This window comes from Malaya genurostris, chromosome 2, assembly GCF_030247185.1.
Source record: "Malaya genurostris strain Urasoe2022 chromosome 2, Malgen_1.1, whole genome shotgun sequence".
Classification (NCBI taxonomy): domain Eukaryota; kingdom Metazoa; phylum Arthropoda; class Insecta; order Diptera; family Culicidae; genus Malaya; species Malaya genurostris.
The window spans coordinates 296,848,776-296,874,567 of NC_080571.1; the positions used below are offsets into that span (position 1 = coordinate 296,848,776).

The 25,792-nt window shown below is 37.1% G+C and overlaps 1 protein-coding gene across 6 annotated transcripts in view; it reads left to right on the forward strand.

The window, feature by feature from the left end:
• The window catches only part of LOC131430659 (uncharacterized), a 367,753-nt gene extending 351,436 nt beyond the window's left edge, over window positions 1–16,317 (forward strand). For 2 of the 6 annotated variants that reach the window (XM_058595798.1, XM_058595800.1), the window contains one exon: window positions 232–16,317. In XM_058595798.1, the coding sequence (XP_058451781.1) occupies window positions 232–1,454 (1,223 nt within the window). In that variant the 3' untranslated portion in view covers window positions 1,455–16,317. The remainder of the gene's footprint in view (window positions 1–231) is intronic. The other 4 variants (XM_058595799.1, XM_058595801.1, XM_058595802.1 and 1 more) reach the window with 3 other exon arrangements.
• The last annotated feature ends 9,475 nt before the right edge of the window (window positions 16,318–25,792 follow it).

Sequence of the window (25,792 nt, forward strand, 5' to 3'; positions counted from 1 at the left end):
GGTTTGCTGTAGCTTACTGTTTCTAAATCAATCAATGTACCGTCACATTTGTTTTTTGTCTCTTTTTTCTCTTCTCTTCTTCTTGACATCCTTGTGTACTGTCCTATCTTCCACTCAATCATCTCGACACCCAACGTAACAAATTATTATAATGCCGAAAATCCTTAAACCTTCCTCTCTCTCTGTCCCGCCTGCGCAATTTGTTAATATCTGTGTAACCTGTGCCCTCAGTGGACTTAGCTAATTCCTGTCTAACGCCAACAGTTTCCAGTACCCACACCCTCCAGATCGAACCGGTTCAAAGTAGAAGGCGCAGCGAGGGAGACGCCGGTAGGAAACGAAATGACAACAGTTCCGGTGGTTCCGGTGCGATCAGCAGTGGGCCGAGCAGTAAAGACACCCACAGCCGCCGGGTGTCGCTGGATTCCTGCGACACCACACAGAAAAGCCACGGCGAAGCACTCAAGTGTCGCTATCCGAAATGTGATGCCACTGCGACGATTGCCGAGGCGAAAAAGTCCTACAAAAGCTGCCACAACTGCTCGCATCTGTACTGCTCGCGGGAATGCCGGAGGGCTCACTGGGAGAAACATCGGAAGGCTTGCCTGCACTCACGAATCTCCGCTCTCTGTAGACTGGTGTTGTCCACCTGCAAGGACGATGCGGACACCCTGCGGCACCTCAGTGTGCTAGCGAGGCGTGGCTACTTGTCGCAGGGACGAGGTGTTGTTAGAATACTGTTTCGTAGTCCGGAGAATGCGGACTCATTCATCAAACAGGGTTTCCAGTGTTTGGGTGAGGTGATATACGTACGCTGGCCGGATTTGCTCCCGTCAGAGATGGGTCCGGAGCTGTACTCGGAACTGCTCAAGTTGAGCACCGAGTACAAACCGGACTCGAAAATGTTAATCTATGTGGCAATCTGTGTCGTATCGGAAGCTCCGGGTAATGCTACGGCCCCGGTAAAATGGGAACGCCAGCTGGTGTCGCGGTGCGCCAAGCTGAAGTTGTGCAAATCCGTCATCTTCGAAATCGACAACTCGCCCATCGATAAGCAGTTCCCGAAGAAGGAATCCGCTACCGATGTGCTGATTCTCACCTTCAGCATCATGACGAAAACTACGCTGAAGAGTCGCGAGCAGGTTTCGCTCAACATCCAGAACATTCTGCGCCAGCGAGGCGTTGTACTGCGCAAGCATTATCCCGAAGTCTTCCAGCGACTGTCCACGTTTGTCGAAGGTTCCATCGATCGGTTTCTGCCGGTGACGATGCACCCCCGAGACAACAACACCGGCCGACCGTTCGTTTGCATCATTATGCCGAACTATGGCGATTCGGATCAGCTGCAGTTTCCCATTTCGGAGAACAGCGACGACGATCGGGTTGTGACGATTGACGTCGGAGCGGAACTTGGCTTCAGTACCGAACCGATGGATACGTTGACGGTCCATTAGGAGGGAAGAGATTTGTTCGTTCTAGGGCGAACTTTGTTCCTGGACCGTCGGATGGAAGCAAACTGACGGCGATTTCACAATGAGGTTGTATCGAGAGTGTAGTTTTTTTTTTCAAAATTTTTAATCAATCAAAAAGTATGAAGCTGCTTTTCGTTTACCTAGCAAATTTTGGAAATCACCTCGCCATCAGAGCAATAATTTACAAATTGGTATGACAAATTTGACCTAAGCCAAAACCAACAGATACTTTCACAGCCCATCATTCCGAACAGGAAAATAATTTCAGTGTTACTGAATGCTTTAGAAATAAAAGTAAAGCGAGCTTGAACTGACTCAGCACAGTCCCGTTTGTTACCGAGTACCCGACGAGACGAGACACGGAAGGACAAGGTAAGTCTTACGATAATAATTGTGACAACAAAGAAGGATATAAAACCATGAATAAACTGAATAACGCCAAATTTTTTATACTGACTAGAGTAGGATAAACCAATTTGCAAGTAAAACACATGATCCCCATTTGTTGTATAGCGTTGAGAAGTATAACATTGAAATGATACACTAAAACTTGTACATTTGTCTGTAAGATATGAAATCGTCGTCGTCGTCGTCGTCGTGATTTTTTCTATTCCTTATGGTTATTACCTCCCCTTTCCTCGCCTGAATTTTATGCTCTATGGTAGTAATCTATAAGCTGAACATTTTACGGTTAGCTTTTGTTGTAACTTTTTCGGGAACGTTTGTTATCTCCGTTACTACATCGCATTCGAATCGTTCTGAATCAATACAAATTTACGAGATTAATATTGTAAGCAAACGTTAGGCCAGCGAATGTATTGCAAGTCTACCGATCCCTGATGACAAGCCCGAGTCGGAGAAATCCTAAGTCCGAACTGTTTTCCGATGGACCGATGGGTATAAAATTAAGATAGCTGAACGGTTACAACAATAGAAGAAGCAACAAAACAAGCATATCCCGAGCTATTTTTACAGTAAAAATTCATACAGGATAAAACGAAAGTAATGTGTAATCACAGCAGACCAATATTTACAACTAAACTGTTCCTTCGATAATAGTTTTCATGCGAATTTGATGCAGCAGCGAAACCAAGAACTCTTCATTTCCGAGACTAGTTTTGCCCAGAAAATTCATGATGTCATATCATGTCATTGATCTAATGTTAAAATCCAAAATTTTTAATTATCGGAATGCTAAAAACTGTAAAATTATTTTTAAAGAAATTTTTCACGATTTGAGGAATTTTATACGGATTTGGCAATCGATCTCACCCAGTCACAATTAAATTATATCGCTTTTCGTTAAGGTGCGTCGGTTATTATATGTAAAGAATTTTTGTGTTTCTTCTGAACTCTACGACATAAAATTGTATTCTGTCACTATTCAAGCCACCCCGTTGGTGCTGATGATTTCCAAGCTGCTCATGTAATATTTTACTCACAGTTCATTTGCGATCCTCAGAGCGATTCGGTGGACTCTTGTCCTTAGGGACAACTTGTACTGAATTAGTTAGCCCGATACCATTTCTGCACACTTTTAGAATAGTGGTTTGAAGCTAATTCAGCCCAAAATAGTGATTTTTTTTAGAGCTTCAAAGAAAAAAAAAATAAGAAAAAAGACATTTAGTGTCATTTAGTCTATTATTGACTAAAATTTCACTTCACTTTCCTCAGGTACAGATAGTCGAATTTCTACACCTCAGCTTTTTAAAACAATCATCTACATTCATCAACACTTACCCTGACATTTGTTTATGGTATTACTTATGTTTCATCATTTATTGCATTCAAAGACAATGTAAGAGCATTCTAAAGGCTGTTCTAGTTCTAGACGCAAAATTTATCACCTCTATTCTGTAATTCGATCGGATTATTCCGATCGGATACGAAATTTTGCATTCTGCAGCTCGATCGAGTTCGTACTCTGATTGACAAGCTTGAAAAACGACAACAAGTTGATGCGGTGTATTTTGATTTTTCTAAAGCTTTCGATTGTGTTCCTCATGTACTCGCTGTTGAAAAATTGAGACGAAATGGATTCCCTGACTGGATAACAAACTGGATTCTTTCGTATCTTACAGATCGTAGTGCTTCAGTTCGAGTCGGAACTGTACATTCTGATCCTTTCGATATTACATCAGGTGTTCCACAAGGGAGTCATCTCGGACCACTTCTGTTTGTGCTGTTTGTGAATGATCTTTGCAATGAACTGTCGTCGTTTAAAGTAATGTATGCCGATGATTTAAAAATTTACCGAATCATCACAAGCCTTGTAGATTGTTGTGCGCTACAAATGGACATTGAATGTGTCATAGATTGGTGTAATAGAAACGGCATGAGTGTTAATGTTAATAAATGTAATACCATAACATTTTCACGAGTTCAGTCTCCAATTTTATTTGAATACTCAATGATGGCGAAATCCAGTCAAAAGAGTTTCTTCGGTAAAAGATTTAGGCGTAGTTCTCGACCGTAAGTTACGCTTCACCGAACAGCTTTCGATGGTTATTGCTAAAGCTTTTGCCGTCCTGGGACTTATCAAACGCAACACTAAAGACTTTAACGACGTTTATTGTCTCAAGGCTGTTTACATTGCTCTAGTGCGCAGTATTCTAGAATACGGAGTTGTAATCTGGGCTCCATACCACAACGTTCACATCGACCGGATCGAACGAGTGCAGAAATGTTTTGTCCGATTCGCGCTTCGAAGACTTCCTTGGCTTAATCGGCTTCAGCTACCACGTTACGAAGATCGCTGTGTTCTCATCAACTTACCCACGCTGCAAAACCGGCGGATATTTCATCAACGACTTTTCGTTTTTGATTTGCTTAATAATAACATCGACTGCCCCACACTTCTGGCAAGGATTCATATCAATGTTCCGGGAAGATCTTTGCGAAGAATGGACTTCATACGACGATCAGCTCATCGCACACAGTATGGACAAAATAATCCAATGGATGTTTGCTGTAATCAATTCAATAGAGTTTATCATCTGTTTGATTTTACTATGAACAAAGACACATTTAAATCGAAAATATTGTTAAGTTAATGTTTTTAGACTAGATAGATAATAATAAGTCTGTGCGATAGTTTTTACTCTAATCGAAGACAAATAAATTTGAAAAAAAAAAAATTTGAAAATTCAAATCTGAATATTAAACTTTATTATTAAACACGTTTTACTCGTATTTCAATTATAGAAAAATAGAAGCGTAGCGTATACCAGTCGTAAATTTGACAGTACAACTCTAAAACGCCTTGCTATCGGTTATTTTATTTTAGGTTCAGTTTTATCATATAAAATCTTGAGCTGATGAACATACTCTAGGGGACGGGTATAGCGTGATGGGTTAGTCAATGCCTTTCACGCAGCCCACCTGGGTTCGATTCCCAACCCCGTACATAGAGTCAGAAAGTGTTCCTGGCTCGAAGAAGCGAATGACATTATGGTTAAAACCTCTATAATTAAAACAAAAAAAAACATACTCTAATATTGTGGAGTGTTTTGCTCTAGCAGTCTCATAAGAACGGTTGTTTTATACTATCAGACGTGTTGGCTGCTAGCTTTGGTATTTATCAAGGGAAAAATCTTAACGATGCTCGTCTGATCCCAAGGATCATCTTTAAAAGAGTCTTTGGATAGAGCACCACGGTTAAATAAAAAACGATATGGCGCAATCTCATAACCGAAGCCAAGCCAAGTTTGCTCAAAGTTATCCAAAGCTAAGGTTCTTCGGCTCAGTTATGTCCGAACGATCGGCAGTAAGGTCGGACAGCACACTGATAAAAGCGATGCGGCGCAGTCGTATTAGCCCATTTTTCATTTGTGCTCAATTGAAAAAGTACCAAAAATGCACCCGGTTCTTTTTTGCTTTAAATTAGTGAGGTTTTAATCTTAAGATCATTCGCCAACAAAACTTTTTGACCCTATGTGCGGGGTTGGGGATCGAGCCCAGATTGGCTTCGTGAAAGGCATCGACAAACCCATCACACTATTGCCTAATCCACGTGTAAATGTGTTAGTGTGATTAGTACTAGTTTGAGTGTTCCAAAGATACCCAGTAAATTTAGTCGAGCCGCATAGGGTCAATTATTGAAGGAATATTTAAAACGAAAAATTATACAACGCCCAGAGAACAGTTGAGAAAATCATAAAACTGTTTATGAAAATTTTCCACACGTAATAGAATGATATTTTCTTGTTTCATAAATTCACACCAGTGTGGTTTGATTTGAACTTTTGACACCAGTGTGGCAGTTTTAGATTTCCAGGCGAACGCACACAGTAAACGGTAAACTAGATGCACCTGGAAATAAATACTTCTGTGTTTATTTAGTCAGTAGAAAAATTATCAAAAATATGGTGAAGTTTACAGAAAAATAATAGCAAATAACATTCTTGTTAATCTCTTCTACCCATATTTGGTTAAAAAGTATCTGAATATATTACCTGGATTCTGATTTCGTGCACTTTTGTTAGATTCTTAGTAGAATCCACCCAGAATCATATAAAAATGCTCAAACGCAGAAACTAGATAAATTATTGGGATACTTTTTAACCAGTAATGGGTTAACAAGATTAACAAAATGATGATGTGCTCGTATTTTCTAGTAAATTTTATCAAATTCTAGATTACTTTTGTACTAACTTTTGCACCGCAGAGCTGCCAACTGTTTTTTTTTTTTTCAAAAATCTGTATTTGGCGGGAAAAACTACCTGTACGATATCTATCTCGAAAAATCAAACATCAATTCAGTGAGGAAACTGATTTGGCGAGCAAAAAAAAGATCGTTCCACCTGGTTTATGAGATAAGTATATATTTTCATGAATTTCATGTGTTCTACAAGCAGTGATAGATTAGAAGCTTTGCACATGATGCTAGCGTACAAATTATTTTAAGTGTGGCTGTATGTTTAATGTTATAATGAGCTCATTCTACTAGAAGTTTCGAGCCTACTTATCAGTCTATTACTAGTAAAATTGGAATATTTGCAATATTTTTGATTAGACGCAGTTATTTTTAAAAGGCGAAGGTAAAAAGTCCAACAATTTGCCCACATTACCAATTCGGAATGAACTCCGAATCAAGTCCGGGTGAGCGAAAAATTTTCATTCAGTATTCCATGTGGAATTCAGTATTAAATCCGAATCAGTGCTAACTCCAGTGCAGCAATCGTTCCCGAATTCGCCGCCAACCACCAGAGGCGTGCCCTGAAAATTTGTTCGGAAGGGAGGGGGATTCAGAACATATTTATTAATTTCCATACGTATGGAAGTATGTATATTATTACTTGAAGAATGTTTGGTTATAAAGTCGTTTATTGGGAATTATCTATTTTATAATTGACTTGAATATCTAAAAAAAGAGTTTGCACAATATAGAGGAGACCGGGGCTAAGTCGGACACTTTTTGGAAATTGAAAAAAATCATCCATTACAGCTAGGATTTACCCATGTTATCGCTACCGTTGTGTAGATTCAACCTTCAGCTATAGTTCCCAATTTGTGATTCGGAATAATGTGCATTAGTTTTCGTATCACGTCGCGCAGAAGTGATCAACCCAAGATCCAATATTTCTGGAATTGCGGTGCTAAACCGAACTCGGTATAGGTCAAAACGAGACAAAACTAATGAACGAATATAATGGGGTGCTAAATTTCAAGATACCTTAATTTCAACCTTTCGTGAGACTGAACCTCCAGCTAACTGACGTCTGTCTATCACATGAAAGCGCGTTTAAAAAGTCAATCCATGGATGAATTCCAAATCGAACATTTAATCACGAATAAATTTTGCCGCCATATCTAAAACGAACTGAACTATCAGTTCGTTTTCTTTGTAATCCCTGATTTTAATGGTATTGTGTTGATTTTTTTTTTAACTCGGAATTAAAATTTAGCTGCATAAAAGATGTTCATCGAAAATTCTGCTTTATGAATATATATTCTTATACCCTTGTGGCAAAACGTTGAAACTTAGGAAGAACTCAAAACCATACGGATATTTCGTGATGAGAACAAACACAATGTGTTGACTTTTAAAGTACCACATCAATAAATTCATGTCATCTATTACGACACTGTCAATCGAATTGAACGAGCTCTGCAAAAACGAGTAGTCGGCTCGATACTCAGTCCGTTTGGGAGACAATTTGGGTTGCTGCGATCCTTCCGAACAATATTTTTCCACTTATGAAATCGTTAAAGAACACTGCACACGGTGGTGGTGTTCAAACTTAGGTTCCAACTCTCCATCTTTTAGAATCCAAATGAATTTTAACAAATCGTTACTAATCACTGAAAGAGTAGAGTTCCCAAAACATTCTACTTTCAGAACACTGCCATAACCGACAAACAAGGGCGTCTTAAAAAAAAAAGAAACATTGAGTGCAGAATTCTTCTACAGGAACTCCGATACTCACCCCGATGAACGACCATAATTAGGTAAAAGCCGGGGTAAAATAAACAGTTAAAAAATGCTTAAAAAAAATAACCACAAACAATTTTCGTAGATGCATACTACTTTTATTCAACATTCAACAATGAAAAAAGAAAATCAACTTACGTTCACATTTTTCACTAGGATCTTGTCCTTTTTTCACTTTTCGCCAGGATGAAGAATTAAATGATTCTACTCGCATTGAAAAGCAAATTTGTATTAGTCCACTGGGGCATGCAAGATTCACTTTTTTTCATCTTGGAAAGAATAAAACAGATGTTCGCAATGTAATGTGCACGTAAAAAACGAAAAATGGAAATTAATTTTTGAGGTTTGAAACATGTATAAGCTAGAGTGCCTATAACCAGAGTGACGACATCTCATCCGTAATGCTGGCAGCAATTCAGATCAAAGCTGTCATTCCAAACGAACAGCTGTCGTCACTCTGGCTATAGGCACTCTAGTATAAGCGACCGTTCCTTAAGGGGCGGGTAGGGTTTAACACTTTTGAAAAAACATTTATTATTTTCTTTATATTTTCTTACAGTAAAACATTTGAAGAATTTTCTGTGAAATTTTCAAGCCTATTGGAACGAAACTCTGTAAGTTATTGACCTTTAGTTTTCATTCTACGAAGAAGCAAGAGCTCGGCGCACAAGCCCAAGATTTCTACTTCGATTGACTTCAAAATTTGACAAAACATTCTTGAAATTTTTCGTTATAAAAAATTATAAAAGAAAAAATATGATTTTTTGTAAATGTTAGACCCTACGGGCTCTCTTGAGTAATAAATTATTTCCATTGATTTTATAGGCAAAAACCTTTAAACGCGTTTCCCTCGAAAGCAGGTTTTTAAAGTCCATCGTCATTCAAAAATTACTGCACTAATTTTTTTTTTCAAATTTTGCCCACACTTTCTACATATAAAAAACCAGACCCCAACGTTTTCTTTTTCTTTGTTTATTACTTTGAGGAGATTTTACAGCTACAAAATGGTGGATTTTTTTCGTGAAAAATCGTAGTTTTCACTTTGAACATTACCAAAAATTTAAAAAAATTAAAAAATCAAACGGAAACGCTGGGGTCTAGAAAAACTTCTACTCTAACTATGCTGCGGTCATTTATTCACTTCTGATTAGTCTGCGCTGAAATACAGTGGACACCGCAAATCATGATTTTTAAGAAGCGTTCTCAAAAATACCTCTTCACCGACCTATTTCTCCATAATTTTTTACAAAAAAATTACAAAATGTTGTTCGAATGATGCTTTTTATCATGCAAAACATTTGAATTTATTTGGTTGAACTATAATTCTGAAAAAAATTCGCAAAAATGATAATTTTTTTCATCGTTTAGACCCTACCACCACCTTAAGGGCTGAGGCCAGTGTGTTTTAGGGCGTTTTAAAGGGCTATTTTCATGCTTCAAATCTGATTTTCTCAGAAACGGTGACGAATATAAAAAAACCCAACAGACAATCTCTTAGAAAATTAGTTTAGATTATTCTGTAAAAATTACAGAATGATTGTTTGACTTTGCGGTCGGGAGTCTTTTTTCTGAAGGAAGAATTGCATAGCTGAAAACGGCAACTTTCAACTTGTTCATTGAATATCTCGTCTTCAAAAGCATGGTTCAAAAATATATCCTGACAATGTCTATATAATTTAATTTAGATGCGATTAGTGCATAAAAACACAAATGTTGTCGCGATAAAAATGAAGTGTAAGTTATTTTTGTGGAGGTAAGACGATTTCTATGTCGGCGCCATTTTAGTTCCCTGGTAACGTAACGAAACATGAGAGAGAAATAAAATCGGCTCAGCAAGGGTGCCAAATGAGCGGTAGCTTTATTGGATTTTATGTGATGTAGTCAAACTTGTAACCGAAAATATCTAAACTTTCTTGGCCACCCGGTCACATCGAGAGTCATTTTGCACATTTGCGAGAGAGCATGGAGAGAAATGTAATACGCACAGCGAGCCACGCGGTTTTACGCGACCTACTGGCCTCAGCCCTTAACTGCGTTCGAGCACAGTCGTGAAGTTGAAATGGATCTAAATAAACCAGCCATCTGACACCGGTATGTGAGCACCAGCCATTTGAAAGTACACCGATTATGTTGAGCCCCTCGCGTTTCGAGCCCCAAACTCTGCGATGTTTTGATACTCATCGCGATTTTAAAATTGTGAAAATTACCTGCATTTGATGTCCCAAAACACTGTCTGTTGTATTTTAGGTAAACCGACAAGTTATTGTGAGAGAGTCGACTCAAAATTCACTAATTTTCGTGCAATAAACGAGGTAAGCCGCAAAGCAATTGCATTACTTATTGTTTGTTTACATTTCAATCAGCTGATTTTGAGGACACAGGGCCACGTGTTGAGTTTCAAATCGACCACGTGGCTCGCTCAATTCCCTTTGCGCATCGTATTTCTCTTGTACTCTCTCGTATATGAGCAAACTGTACCGGGTTATCAGCAAACATTTTATTATTTTGATGAGAAGTTTTATCACATTAATCTATCGTATGGGTTGGACATTACATGGATTCCAATGAACAATGAAAAAATATTCAACTTTCATAAAGATTGAATGTTTGTGTGTTTGGCAGCCTTCTCGAACACATTTTATTTCTCTCTCCTTTTTCAGAATGCTATCAGAAAACCAAAGCGAAAAAATGGCGGATGCATTGAAACTGACTTTGTTTCAAAGAAAAATACAAGATTTTATTTTTATCGCGATAACATATATGTTTTTATGTACTAATCGCATCTAAACTAAATTATCTAGACTTTGTCACGGTAGATTTATGATGCAAGCCTTCAAAGCCGAGATATTCGATGAACAAGTGGAGGTATGGATTTCCGAGCGTTCCAATTTTCAGCAGTTCTTCAGTCAGAAAAAAATACAACACGACCGCTAAACTCAATGAATCATTATGAAAATTTCACAGAATATTCTTAACTATATTTCGAAGACATTGTCAGGTGGGTTTTTCTATATTCTGCACCGTTTCCAAGAAAATTTAATTTGAAACGGGAAAATAGCAAAAAACCTACCACTTTACGGTACTGTCCTCCGCCCGTTCCGATTTTGATCTCATCAAGATTGCGTCGTGACAGGGGGCCGAAATAAACCGTCAATCACAAACAATTCGATCCAAATAAAAACGATTAGAGCTAATGCAGCAGCTAGATGTTTTATATGCGAGATCTGTAATAGAACTGAAACTGGAACAAACGTATGTTCAGCAAACCGTTTTAGTTTTATTTATTCAAACAGTTCTACTATCAAATTGCAAACTGGTATATGCTGCCGTTTTATTGTTTTGTAGTTTTTGAAACACGAGTAAATCGCTGTTGGGGCTGCCAGTGTTTTTTCTTTGTTACAATTCCAGATTTTAATTTTAAAACTGATATAAATTATGCACTTAGATCTAGAACACTCCTGACCAAGTGCTTAGGTGTTGTGTGCGTGAGAAATTGCTATTTTACCGAAAAAATGTAACACCAAGGACCGAGTCATTCGAAAAATGCACATTGAATTTATTTAATTTCTATTCGATCTTCATAAATTCATTCTAATTTTCTTTTTCACATTGGTTTTCACCGAAAGAAAAAGTTAGTTCTGTGCGACTTTTTCAAAAGGCCGCGACAGCGGGTGATAGTTTCTCTTTGTTCACTTTCTTTTTCGATTACAGTGTAATGATTATGAAGATTTTCACTATTTTTTCAGCACCAACCGAAAGAACCTTCTTATCCGCAGTCACTAATTTTTAACCAGGTCAAGTTTTATCGACGGAATCCATTGTAACATCAGTCTTTCAAAATTATTCATTATCTTGAGTTCAGTTAAGTAGTAGTTATTACCAAAGATTCGGTCAGTTCAAATGATTTCTAGTAGAAAACGACATGATTTTTTGTTTATAAAAAGCAATAAATTTTCTGTCAATAATAATTTCCAGAAGCAGATATGAGACAGGGTGAGACGATTGCCTTTCGCGTAGTTTAGCTGCGTTTTTAGGATCAGCATTTTTTTCAAATCTGAATTGAGAATCAAACATCGTCTGTAATCAAATCAAAGTAATAGAATTTTCCGATAAATTGTAGTAATCATTCCCCAATTACCGAAAACATTCGCGAAAACGATGAAGGATACAGTATCTTCCCATAAGTGTTTCATTAGTTTCATTCGTTTTTCCCTCTATCGCAAACCGAACTCATATTCATCCCCTCACCAAACCACTAAGGAATCCTTTTTCCGGCAAGAGAAAACCCCACACACGGAACAATATTCCAACAACACATTCTTCCCGTACGACCGAAGTCAGACCACAGCACGTAAATAAAATATCAGATTAAACATCCACAAACGAGAAAAACAGAATCTAAATTAAATCAACACCTGCCGCGTGACGAATGTGTCACGTCGAGAAGTAGACATGTTTCTGTTGGTTAGTTGACAGGCTAAAATCACACTCACACATTAACAATTCAACGCATATGTCGGAAAAACTCCTGAACACCGCTTCCGTTGGCGAATTTGTAATTTGAAACAATTGCATGAAGTACGTGTCACGTGAGTTAGAAAGAAGCAAAACGAAAGAATTTCCTTTCCGTTTGACCTTTTCAACGGTCTCATCGTTCTTGCCAGGTGGTATACATCAGAAAATTGCAAATGAAAAAATAAACAATTCTATAGTATGGAAAAAGGTTAATGTAAGAAACTGTCTTGAAACGAAATCACACGGTAAAAGTAAACATCATTCCAAGAAAGCTAGAAAAGTTTGCTTTTCCATCTACATAGAGCAGAGGTCGAGAGTTGGCAATCAAGTTGATCAAACGAGACAACAATAAAAAAAAGAGAAAGGAAATTGACACTTTTATGCTAGCCCGTCAACTGTCTTTGGTGGACAGTTGGGAAAGATGAGATTGATTGGCAAACTTCTGAGTTCCGATCTCAATTTGCGATTGTAATATCTTTAGTTAAGACATTGGTAGCAGATGGTTCAAATTGACTCACGGTTCATGAGACCGGACTGTAAGACCGTAAGGCGATAGATACGAATCCAGAAGCCGGTATCGATGACTACCAAGAAATGTTTGCTAACACTTAACAGAAGATAAAAAACGTAAGGGAAGTGGATTGAATTTTTTTTTGCGATACACGATAAAAGTTGGTGCTAGACATTTAATGAAAACGTGTTAACGGTTAACGGTTAAGCGACAGCATTCGAGTCCTTTTCGCACTTGGTGAACCATCTTAATACATTCAGATTGTTTCATCAAACAAAATATAAATGAAAACAGAACCATTGAACGGATGCATGACATAATCTTGATCCATCTCAGTACATTACATATAAAAAAGATTTTACCTCGCGTCCTATCTGGAAGATTTGTTGACAATTCATAGCAATATTGCCCTAGTTTGAGTTCCTCGTGTATTCGGTAATGTGATCTATTTCTATATGTTATTTACAATAACTAAGGTAAAGAGTTACGATAGTTTGTTGATTCAATTCGTTTATTGTAGGCATTCATTTGAACCAAAATAATTACCGTTTTCTGTAACTCTAAGCGAGTGAGTTTATTATTCAGTAAAGATATTGTGCGGAATTGTGATACTTCTTTTAATACAAGGCTTATGTCCCATATTCAATTAGCTCGTCTAGCAGATAATTTATTGCATAGCACCGCGTCCGAAGCTAATCATCACCAACTACTCAAAACATTTTTGACCGGGGACGAAATATGTGGCTAAGCGTTGACGTGATGAAAAATTACGCAGACTGGACTGGCCTCGTATTACAGCCGACACTGCCCGGTTCAAACAAATCTATTGGAATCGATGAAATGTTTCCTCAATAACTTAACTTTTCAGAACCAGCTCTTGTAAAGTAAACGGATCGTTTTTTCCTATTAAAGTTTCATTATGCTTGCCAAATCTGTTATTTTTTTATGTGAAAGTTTCGCCATAATTGCCTTATTGACCTTCATTCATTGACCGCAACCAGATAATATGAATCTGGAACTGGATATGATGGAATATACAGAAATTCTCTGCATAGTACTTTGTCGTCACATTTCCTACCTTTTCCGTAGGATAAATTCGAGTGAGATGCAACACCCTTTTAAAAATCGATATTTATTCAGAAATTGTTACCAAATCAGAACTTAACTTATTATTTTTAAAAGTTGAAGGAATGCACTACATACAGAAAAATAAAATATTTTTGTGACATATTTAAATAAAAAATGTAAATCCGAGAGAGACGATAGAGAAAAGAAGCTATTTACAATTATGTTATTTTATGAATGTTTATTATTTTTATACAAAACAAAGATTTATTATTTATTGTTGTGATGCAACTTTAAAGCAAACACTATAATCAAGTAAACAAAAGATAAATTTTCTTGTACAAGGTCGAAGAGATTAATCCTGAATTAATTTTTATTTCATTCCATTCCTTTGCGTTTCGCCTTCGGCTCGTCAGTGCTTAAAGCAGTTCAAACTGCTAGGCGCGAAATAGCAGTTCAATTTAAACAGCTAAGCAGACGCAAAGTTTGCATTATTTATGCAACCCTCAAATAATATTATTTCTGAAAAAAAAACTGTAGAACAATTCAATGGAGCAGAATTACTTGTCTGAATGTTTGTTGTAATTTTCAGAATAGCCGAAATTCAAATTTTTTCAAACTTTTTCACAATCAGGCCTAGAAATGTAAATAGCTTCTGGCCGGTGCTGCAATATGTGGACGAGCGTTGTCGGGATGAAAAATTACGGCAAGAGCCTTAAAGCAAATTTATTGGTTTCGATCAAATTCTCAAATTCGGAACCATTTTATTTTTTATTTTGATTCGAGACATGCATTTTCAGTATACATTCAGTCCCCAGCCAGCTGGGGACAATGAAAAAGCAATTTCTCCTTGTGCGGCCTTACAATATTTCAGGCATCTTAAATCACCGCTCGGCTTCAATTTGTAGCGAACCCAACCTTTTGGATGAAGCTCATCGTAGTAGGCCTCACGCAAAAGTTAAAAAAACCCAGGTGGTGAAATTATTAGTGTACACCGATTTCTGGTTTGCGTATTCGAGTTCCTTCACTTTTTAGTTCCATAATTCATTCGTTCTACAACATCTATGAATTTATTATTTGTCAAGTTTTATCTACTGATAATGTTGATTTGCCCAATAAAAAATAGATCACATTATCTTGAAGCAATATTAGTGTACCAATACTTGATGAAATTTAGTTAAATATATGTATATCAATGATCTTCTTTAATTAGTGAATCATATTAAAATAGCTAGTTTAAAATTTTCAACACAGTAATCTCCAGGACCTAACTTATACAAGATCCTTTCATTTCATATCAATGCTTACCATATTTATTATAATTCAAAGCTTGAAACATTCAGTAATGTTTAGACAATAATTGACGTGATTTTATATAGACTTGAAAACGTAAGCAGCAGGAATTTCACGAACCGAAGTCAAAACTATCATCCTCTACAATCGAATGACATGAATGTAAAACGAATATCTAGCTTTTCGAAAGAATGGAAAATCACTCAACCAAGCAATAGTTTGGACCTGTTACTTCATACTCGAGAAAAGAAAAGCAGCCACCATAGAGCCAGAACAAATGACGCGGAGAAAGTGTCATGTCCTGTCATCGGTCTGGGACATTTATGAACAGTTCAAATATCAAATGCACACGTTTTGTTTCTATGCTGTTATGCTGCAAAGCTCTACCGCACAACTGTACTAGAGATAAGTGCTTTTTCCTGTGAAGCAGTGAAATGTCGTAACACGACCATCAGAAGCAAGTTGCATCTAGGGCAAAGTTTTTAACATCCCGTTCTTCTTATATTACCTGTAGTGTAACCACCATTCGAGATGTACATTCTATTTTCTCTAGAATAGACAGCCAGGGAAAACAGCAAAGCGCTACCGAAAGTTTGCGGTCGAACAATTCCCTCCCGTCTATCAGCTTCTTTGTATGTGAAATAAAAGTTTCCTCGTCGTAAAAGAAAATGCCTTGTTTTCAATTGATAGAATATAAAATTTTACTTATGACTAACCGAAGCTTTTTATTGCTACATTGCTGATTGGTAATACAGTTTTTTTTTCCACGAGTGACGCGCGAATTTGTTACCATAAATTTGAACGCTTATTTCCTGTCTCGCTGATTCTGCATATAGTAAATATAAGAAATACGATCGCTTCACTTATCATCATTCCTAGTAGACATTTGAAATAATAGAAGTAATAAGCTAAGTCGTTTACAATAATGTGAACTAAATAAAACCAAATTTGAAATCAGAACACAAAGTGAAGAACAACAGAAGAAGCAAAAAAAAAAACATACTTTGAGCATGCAGCAACATAGCAAATACTTTAAATGCATTCTAGGATATTCCAATTTTATTACTATTGAAGGTAACGATATATTTAGAAACATTGTATTTTATTATTATTTAAATAAGGTAACAAAGAATATAATACTTGTTGATAAATTGCGAACCGTTTAATTGTAAACAATTTTAAACATATCACATTTCCTTCAAAAATCGCTGAAAGTTTGTAAGGTAGGTAAGTAAGAAAAATCAATCAAGTATTTAGTATTTAGCAAATAACTTACCGAAAAGGTACGTATGTATGAGGATAATCACATACTTTGAATTTGGATTACTGGTAATTCGATGTAATAAAGAAAAAGTTGGTGGGTTATAGCTGAGACATAACCGAATGCTGTGAATAGGAATAGAAAGGATCGTGCTTCGATTTATAGCATTGCTGATCAGGGCCGCCGAGAGAAATTTCGGGCCCGGAGAGGACTGCAATATTACGGGTCCCTAAACATGAGAATTAAAAAATAATGTGAGCACGAGAATATAATCGAATCAAGAGATTTTTAAATACATTATTTTAATAAAACATATCGCAAGTCAAATTTGTTCTGGCCGGTATTGCAATATGTGGACGAGCGTTTTCGGGATGAAAAATTACGGCAAGAGCCTTCAAGCAAATTTATTGATTTCGATCAAATTAATATTTTGTTTTGGTATGAAGAATAAAAAAACCTGTTTTAATCCACCTAGTGGTGTAATGATGCCTTTCTCATATCAATCATACTATAATACACTATAATACGATATAATACTGTCGTATTCTTCAAAATAATTGTCTACGATTCTTAAAAAATAACCAAAGTCGGTTTGTTTGGCCGTCTACTGATAAAAACTATCAATTGGGGAAGATTTGAGGTCGTTTTGGAAAGTTTTGCACGGTTTTTTGCCCTTTCCAATTATGATATAAAATTTTTAACAGCTGTTCCGTGCTAATGACACAAGGAAGTTCTACGAGAAGGTGAACCGTTCGCGCAGAGGCCATGTGCCACAGGCCGATATGTGCAAGGACACCAACGGGGATCTTCTCACGAACGACTGTGAGGTGATCGAGAGGTGGCGGCAGTATTTCGACGAGCACTTCAATGGCGATGTGGCGGAATACGAAAGTAGCGGCGCGGTAACGAACTTGGGAACGCGTGCGGAGGACGATAGACTGCCGGTCCCAGACCTCCAAGAAGTGGAGGAGGTGGTAAGCCGGTTGAAAAATAATAAGGCCGCTGGCGTTGACCAACTACCAAGCGAGCTACTAAAACACGGTGGTAATGCACTAGTGAAAGCACTGCACTGGGTCGTTACCAAGATCTGGGAGGACGAGATATTATCGAAATCGAAATGGTCGACGAGTTCGTGTACTTGGGCTCACTGGTGACTGCCGATAATGACACCAGCAGAGAAATTCAGAGACGCATATTGTCAGGAAATCGTGCTTACTTTGGACTGCGCAGGACGCTTCGATCAAGCAAAATTCGCCGTCGTACGAAGTTAACTATCTACAAAACGCTAATTAGACCGGTTATCCTCTACGGGCACGAGTCCTGGACAATGCTTGCGGAGGATCAACGCGCACTAGGTGTTTTTGAACGGAAGGTGTTGCGAACCATCTTCGGCGGAGTGCGGATGGAAGACGGTACGTGGAGAAGGCGAATGAACCATGAACTGCACCAGTTGCTGGGAGGACCAACCCTCGTCCAAACGGCCAAGGTCGGGCGGTTACGGTGGGCCGGGCATGTTGTTAGAATATCGGAGAACAACCCGGTTAAAATGATCCTCGACAATGATCCGACCGGTATAAGAAGAAGAGGCGCACAGCGGGCAAGATGGATCGATCAAATTGAGGACGACCTGCGGACCCTTCGCAGCTACCGAGGCTGGCGGCGAACAGCAATGAACCGAGTTGAATAGAGACGCCTCCTGTATACAGCAGAGACCCGCGTGGTCTACGACTGAAAGAGTAAGAGTAAGTAAGTATGGGACCACAGGAGCTTTCATTTGAACCTAAGTTTGTGAAAATCGGTTCATCCATCTATGAGAAAAGTTGTAACACAACTTTTTATTTTTTTGCACATTTTACCTCATAACTCCGGAGCCGGAAGTCAGATCTAAATAATATTCAGAAATTTTGCAAGAGACCACAGGACCATTCATTTGAATCTAAGTTTGTGAAAATCGGTTCAGCCATCTCCGAGAAAAGTGAGTGACGTTATTTTCTTATTTTTGGTGCATATCATCCTGTAATTCCGGAACCGGAAGTCGGATTCAAATGAAATTTAGGAACTATATATGATACCATGAGACCTTTCATTTGAATCCAAATTTGTGAAAATCGGTTCAGCTAACTCCGAGTAAAAAGGTTGACATTATTTTCACATTTTTGGTGCATATCACCCTGTAACTCCGGAAGTCGGATCCAAATAGAATTCTGGAACTTTGTATGGGACCGTTGGGCCTTTCATTTGAATCTAAGTTTGTGAAAATCGGTTTTGCCATCTACGAGAAAAGTGAGTGACATTATTTTCCCATATTTGGTGCATATCACCCTGTAACTCCGGAACCGGAAGTCGGATCCAAATGAAATTCAGAAATCCGAGAAAAGTGAGTGAAAATATTTGGCACACAGAGAATTAGGTACATAAACAGTCTTCAGTATCATCATTTTTTTACCTTGGGCCCCTCCCGAAACGAAATCCTGGGTACGGGCCTGTTCATCGATGCAATCTTCAAGAGCAATACAATCATTCCAACACTTCTCTAACTTCTCGATACCCCGTTTGTCTCAAATTAAACTTCCAATTCAGCTTTTTCTTCTTCATTTGAGTGTAATTTCTCACCGTCGAAAACAATTCGAAGTGTAATTCGTTCAATTTAACAATCGTTGCATTGTCTTGGTGAAACAGTAGTTTGTCTTTCGACATATGAAACGTTTTTTCCTTGATTTTTGCATTCAAACGATCTAACAATGCTATGTAGTATTTGCTATTGATTGTTTTTCCTTTCTCAAGATAGTCGATGAAGATTATACCATGTGCATCCCAAAATACTGAAGCATTTGGACGTAGTTCACCTGCTGCAGTCCACTCAGATAGTGATCGTTTTGATTTCGGAGTGAAGATTTGGATCCATGTTTCATCCATTGTCACGTATCATTAGCAAAAATCTGATTTATGACATGTTAACATGGCTAAACACTGCTCTGAATCATCAACACGTTGTGGTTTTTGATCGATTGTGCGAGTTAACGCGGCACCCACAAAACAAAAGTAGCTTTACTTAAATGGCTGTAATTTTTATCTGACTAATCGAAACGTCATGGAATTTCACACACAGTTTTTCGAAAGTTGGTACTCCATAATCGTCTAATGGATATAGCAATGATAGCGCCATCTGTGTGTTAGTCAGCTCGAATGCGAAAGCGTAGTTAGATCTTATTACTGATCCAGGTCAAAGTCAAGATCCAGATCCCAGTACTGGCTTGAACTTACCATATTCCTAGATCAATACCTGAAACTGGAAACGCTGGTCCTGTTCCGATTGCAGTCCCAGAATCTTGACCAGGATCCGTTATATGGTAAGTCCAGATCCTGATTCATGATTTCGAACTGGACCAGCACCAGAAATTGACTGAATCAGAACCTGGAGCTTGACTAATTATATGGAAAGTTCAGGTTTAGATCCAAATTAATGGAAGACTTTTCTGCCAGAATTTCACATTTGTACATGGATCTTGACTCTGTGATTTTCGATCAGAATTCAGGAACTTCATTTGATCTTCAAAAGATGAGATAACTAAGTTCTCACGAGTTCCTATCTCATTTCTCCACGTGTGTCTATGATGACATTTGGTCAATAGAATGGCGTCAACTGGGTGCTATCGCCTTCTGCGTTAGTAGCAGAATGAGAGGGTGCGAATTAGTTTGTATGTTATAACACAGAGAACAGAAATTTTGTATGAGCCTGAACGTCTGTTCTCTGTGATAATAACTCCTATGAAATGGAAATATTATTTTAAATCCTTCAAATAGATAAACTATTTCGGTTTGACGTCTTATTGCTGATGTGAATTTAAACAGCTGAATGTGGTTCTGAATTAACGTAAATTTATCCAGTCGTTTCCTAATTTGTTTTTATATAAACCGTTAGTTAAACTCCTTGCATTATCCATAAATTAGCAGTTTCATCTCATTCTTAAATTATTCGATGTATAAAGCAAAATACGTCTAGTGAGCAACAGTGACTGTTTGGGTATATATCATTTTTCTGTTCTAATTATTAGTACTTTATGTAGGTGCGTCTATAGGGAAAAATAATCAGATGTGTGCAACATCATACTATATCCCAAGAGTGTAATTGGCTGATTTCGAAAACATAATATTTTGATACGATTGATAAGAAATAAAATATTAGATTCAAACTGGAGTTTTGATAAGATAGGAAAATGGTAAATATCTATACAAAACTTAAGTACATAATCTAAATATGCGTCGATTGCTTGCCAGTTGCCAGGGATCGAAAACCTTTCTGTAATGATACTTTAAAAAAAGTTTGAATAAATTTTCTTAAGCTGTTTCTCCGCGAAAAATGACAAAAAAAGTGTTTTTTTTATTCAGATTAACCTTTACTCCCCACTTAACAACTCCCTGAGTCATGTACTAAAGTTATTTGGTTGGCCCAATGTCATATACCATTCGATTCAGCGATTCAGTACGTAATAAAAATATGCAATTTTCTCGGAAATAGCTCACACGATTTTCTTAAACCAAAACCGAAAGTTATTAAAAAATTTCTAAAACATTTCATTTCGCTCCGAATTCCGGTTTCGAAACTAGAGCGCGATAAGTGTAAAATTTTCATTTTAATAAGGATTTTTTTCACACAAATGATGGTAAAAACAAGAAATCCCATGGAATTGATTGATAAACTCTTCTAGTTTGCAGAATTTTTTAAGTTGTGAACATATAAACTTACCTCGGAACTGTGATATTCTCCTTTCCGCGGATATCCACTTATATTCCAGACACTCGTTCGCGGCCTCTGACTCAACGCAAGCCACCGCCCTTACGCACTGTCACCCACTGCTACACGCTAACCCAATCATACTCAATGTGGATATCACATAATTCAGGATACCACATCCTCCCCATCAACAACAGAATTAATAAATATCAGTTATTAACAATTGTAATATATCTCGGTAATATTTGTAGTCTACCTACAGAGACCTAACCGTGGTTTTGATTGAGGCTAACCGCGGTTATCTGTCTTATAAGCTGTCAATGCCAGTCTTCAACATCTGCCTCCATTTATACTTCAATCCTTCAACCCTTTTCAGCTTTACCAGAAAAAAAAATTCAAAAATTTCTGCAGAAAAACTCGACACTTCAGAACCCAAATTATATTTATTCTTGCGTACGCTCTCTATAATAAGTTGCAAACTCTTCACATGAAAAAAAATTTGATTACAGAATCTGTGGTTGTCCATAATATATATATATATATATATATATATATATATATATATATATATATATATATATATATATATATATATATATATATATATATATATATATATATATATATATATATATATATATATATATATATATATATATATATATATATATATATATATATATATATATATATATCGATATATTGCACCAAACATAAGAACGAGTGCGAATAGCAGCGGGTGAAACTCTTCCGTTCGCACACGTTACTTGAATCCTCAAGCACTCCATAACGCTAGACACTCACATTACTGAACCTACGGCCATGCTTCTAAAACCAAATCACTCTCGCACAAAATGCCTCTGTTGCCATATTCTAATCAATTTATAAACTTTACGTGTATGTAACGTATACTGAAGCAGTTTATACTACTTTCTTTGTATACGGAATAAACATGTGTGTTTTTCGGTACCGAAAGTTATCCAAAGGACATCAGCTGCTACTCTATCTCGTTCACATTTCAATCAACCATATGTTTTGCAAAACAGTGTTGACAGTTTTTTTGCTTTTGTCATGTTTCGCACGTTTCTGAACTCTGAGTTGAACTCAATTCTTTGTGATTTGAATTTTCCAATATTGACTGTGAGTTTAACTTGGTGCAATGAACAGCATGTTGGCCATGGGCTCTACCCGACGCAACAGTCTCTCTTATAATTATTCAATATTGACCATGAGCTTAACTCGGTGCAATGTACTCCATGTTGGTTATTTACTTAACCCAACGCATCTCTTATCGTTTTTTTTGTTTTTTTTTTGCTGATTATTTTTAATTTAATTTGCCATGAGCTGAACTTAGCTTGCTCATTGCGCACTTCTGGCAACACTTAAAAAAAAGCTTACCATCGTTCTTTCTTTTTGTTCGGCTTTCTCGTCGTTTGTAAATCGTCTTAATTATACTTACGATGAAAATGAATTTAAGATTCTCCAGTTCAGTTTATCATAGCAGGATCGCCAATGTGATATTCTCCTTTCCGCGGATATCCACTTATATTCCAGACACTCGTTCGCGGCCTCTGACTCAATGCAAGCCACCGCCCTTACGCACTGTCACCCACTGCTACACGCTAACCCAATCATACTCAATGTTGATATCACATAATTCAGGATACCACATGAACTACCCCATTTCCTGTTTCCAAAGCAGTGAAGAATAATTCCAAAAGTAGAATTCACTTCGATTTCTCAGCGATGCTTGAGCCGATTTTCACAAATCTTGGTTTAAATTAAAATTCATATTGTCTCGGAAGCTACTGTGAAGTTTCATCCGAGTCCGACTCCCGGTTCCGCAATTACAGAGCGATAAGTGTCAAAGCTTTCAAACCGCCATATAAAGTGACGATACAAAGCCGGTGCGCACCGTTACGTGCCTATCTCGGAAGAGGGAAATACTACACACTTTTACAAACGATGAACACAGCGTACTTTGTTCAATTTCGTACATGTTACAAAGAAAACGAAAACCAATAAAAAAAGTTCTCTACTTACTCATTTTCCTCAGATATAGCGAGACAAACTATATCACAAACTTATGTTCAAATTACAGGTCTTACGGTCCCATACGAAGCTTTAGAATTTCATCTGGATACAACTTTTGGTTTCGGAATTACAGGATAAAGAAAGCTAAAAATCCTATATCGTCACTTTAAGCGGCGAGGCAAAAAATGTAAAAAGATTTCTAAACTGGGCTTGAAACTATTCTAACCGTTAGTCATTGCAAAGATATTAATATTAACAAGATATTCAGCTCTCACATTTCACGAACATATCATTGGTAGCGAGAGAAACGTCAAATTCGTCCGCACGAAAATAGCAACACTGCGCAACCATACACACGGAATCACCCGCGATCCCATTTCAACCAAAATATTAGTTGATTTTCTGAATTCGATTGGTTAAAATTTGGTACAACTAATCGATTGCTGTTTTAACTAAACTGTCATTTTTGTTTTTCGATTAGCAGAAACGATGGTTGAAACAACTAATTTAACTGTTTGAAAAAAATGCTGTCAATTAGTGAGGACACATACCTTTCAGTTTCAACAAATATTTTAGTTGAAATAACTGGTGTTGTTATTGAAACAAAATTCTGTTAGTTGAAAAATAAATCGGTTTTATTTGTTTTAGACATTGCAAATAGTTGAATCAACTCGAACAATGTTATTGATTTGCGAAAATAATCAAAATATACTTATTGATACATGTCATGATCTATTTGAAATAAGTTCGGTATGTTGAGATTCATGAATTAAATATCTTTGTTAAAATATAAACAGTATTTTATATTGACATGTAATATCAATAGGGCTGGGAAAACCAGCGATCACTGCTGATTGTAAGTGATCTTAACCGAGGAATAAATTATCATTACGAAATCAGAACTGATCTGATCTCTAAGTGATTTTGATTTTTGTATGATCATGATCATGTCAAGTCGAGATCAGTAAACATCTAAATTCTAAAAAAATACTTCTGATTCGATCGGAAATGACTGATGTAGAAAAACGTTTTTAATCAGCAAAAGTGCCCGGAAATTAGCGAAATTATTAAATTTACCTAAAATGAGTATTGAAAGATGATGCCTTCAAACGGTTGAACTAAAGTTATGCACTGATAATTTTAGTCAATTTAAATGAGCTTGGGTGCATCAACCGCTGGGAATTGGAATTTTGCGACGGCAATTCAAACGCGCCATTCAATCGCAGCGCGCTCTGTGTGTTTGAAACCCTTCGCTCCTGTTACTTTTATAAATTAAATTCATGTCAAAAAGCGTTTTATTGCTAACGCATGAGCATCATCATCGGTATCAAATAGCTGGAAGTAAAACAGTATTCTAGAAGTAAATCAATAATCGAATTTGAAGCATAAATTTTTTGCGCCTACCTGAAAGATTACGAGGTTATTCACATTAACATTTTCTAATTTGTCACCAAATCTTTTTCATCTTAAACAAGGTTAACTTTATCACAACACCGCTGTTAGATAAACACTTGTTATATAATCATAAATTTCTCAAATCGAATGGACACAATTTCACCAAACGCTTTAATCATCGATGTTGTTTTCATTGACATTTTGAAGCGACGCGAACAGATTTCAACTAAAAAAGTTGTTGATTTTCCATTGCGATTATTGTTTTGCTTTCAACTGTCTCCGGCATTTGACAGCATTCAAAACAACATATTTTTCAACTACTTGATTGAAAATTGAAAACCATATTGGTTGAATCAAAAAGAAATTAGTTAAATCAACTATCGCAAAAATCAAAAACTGCGATATCGCAAAAAAAAACCCCACTGTGCACATGTCAGTTTGAGGTTAGTTCAAAAGCCTAATACTTCTGTCCACACCGAAATTTCCACATACGCAAGCCACTTCATGTCGTAGCCCTATGTCCACGTTTGGCAGTGATACATTTTTTTTATTTTGCCCGGTTAAAATCAAAAAGGGCAAACATTGCAACAATTCAAACACCAGTGTATCAATGTTCTGTAAAAGCACACATACACACACAAACAGGAAGCACCATTATACTATGAGCTATTTATTCAGAATCACAATCACAACAGTAATCAGTTCAATGTGGAGTAATTTTCCGTTTTCCATTAAAATAATGGTTCAGCTGTGGGAAAAGGCACGTTCAAAATTTTTTTCTCACCCATCTCGACTTCTGTTTGATGTTTCAGCTCAGTTAATGGAATCATATAATGCATATAGGGTAGTCGTACCAATAGTCGTCCCATTAGAGCAAGTTGTTCTCCTCCCGATGTCCTTGAACAGCGAATAGCGTTAGTATGATTTTTTATCTCGTTCAACGATGTCATAGCGAATAAAAATCATTTACTAAAGCAATACGAAAATAGTAACAATCACATTGGCTAAAGGATTTTCTCTATCTGCGAAAGGAACGGTGACAAGCCGACCGTGTTGCCGTGTCAGAATCCTGTATATA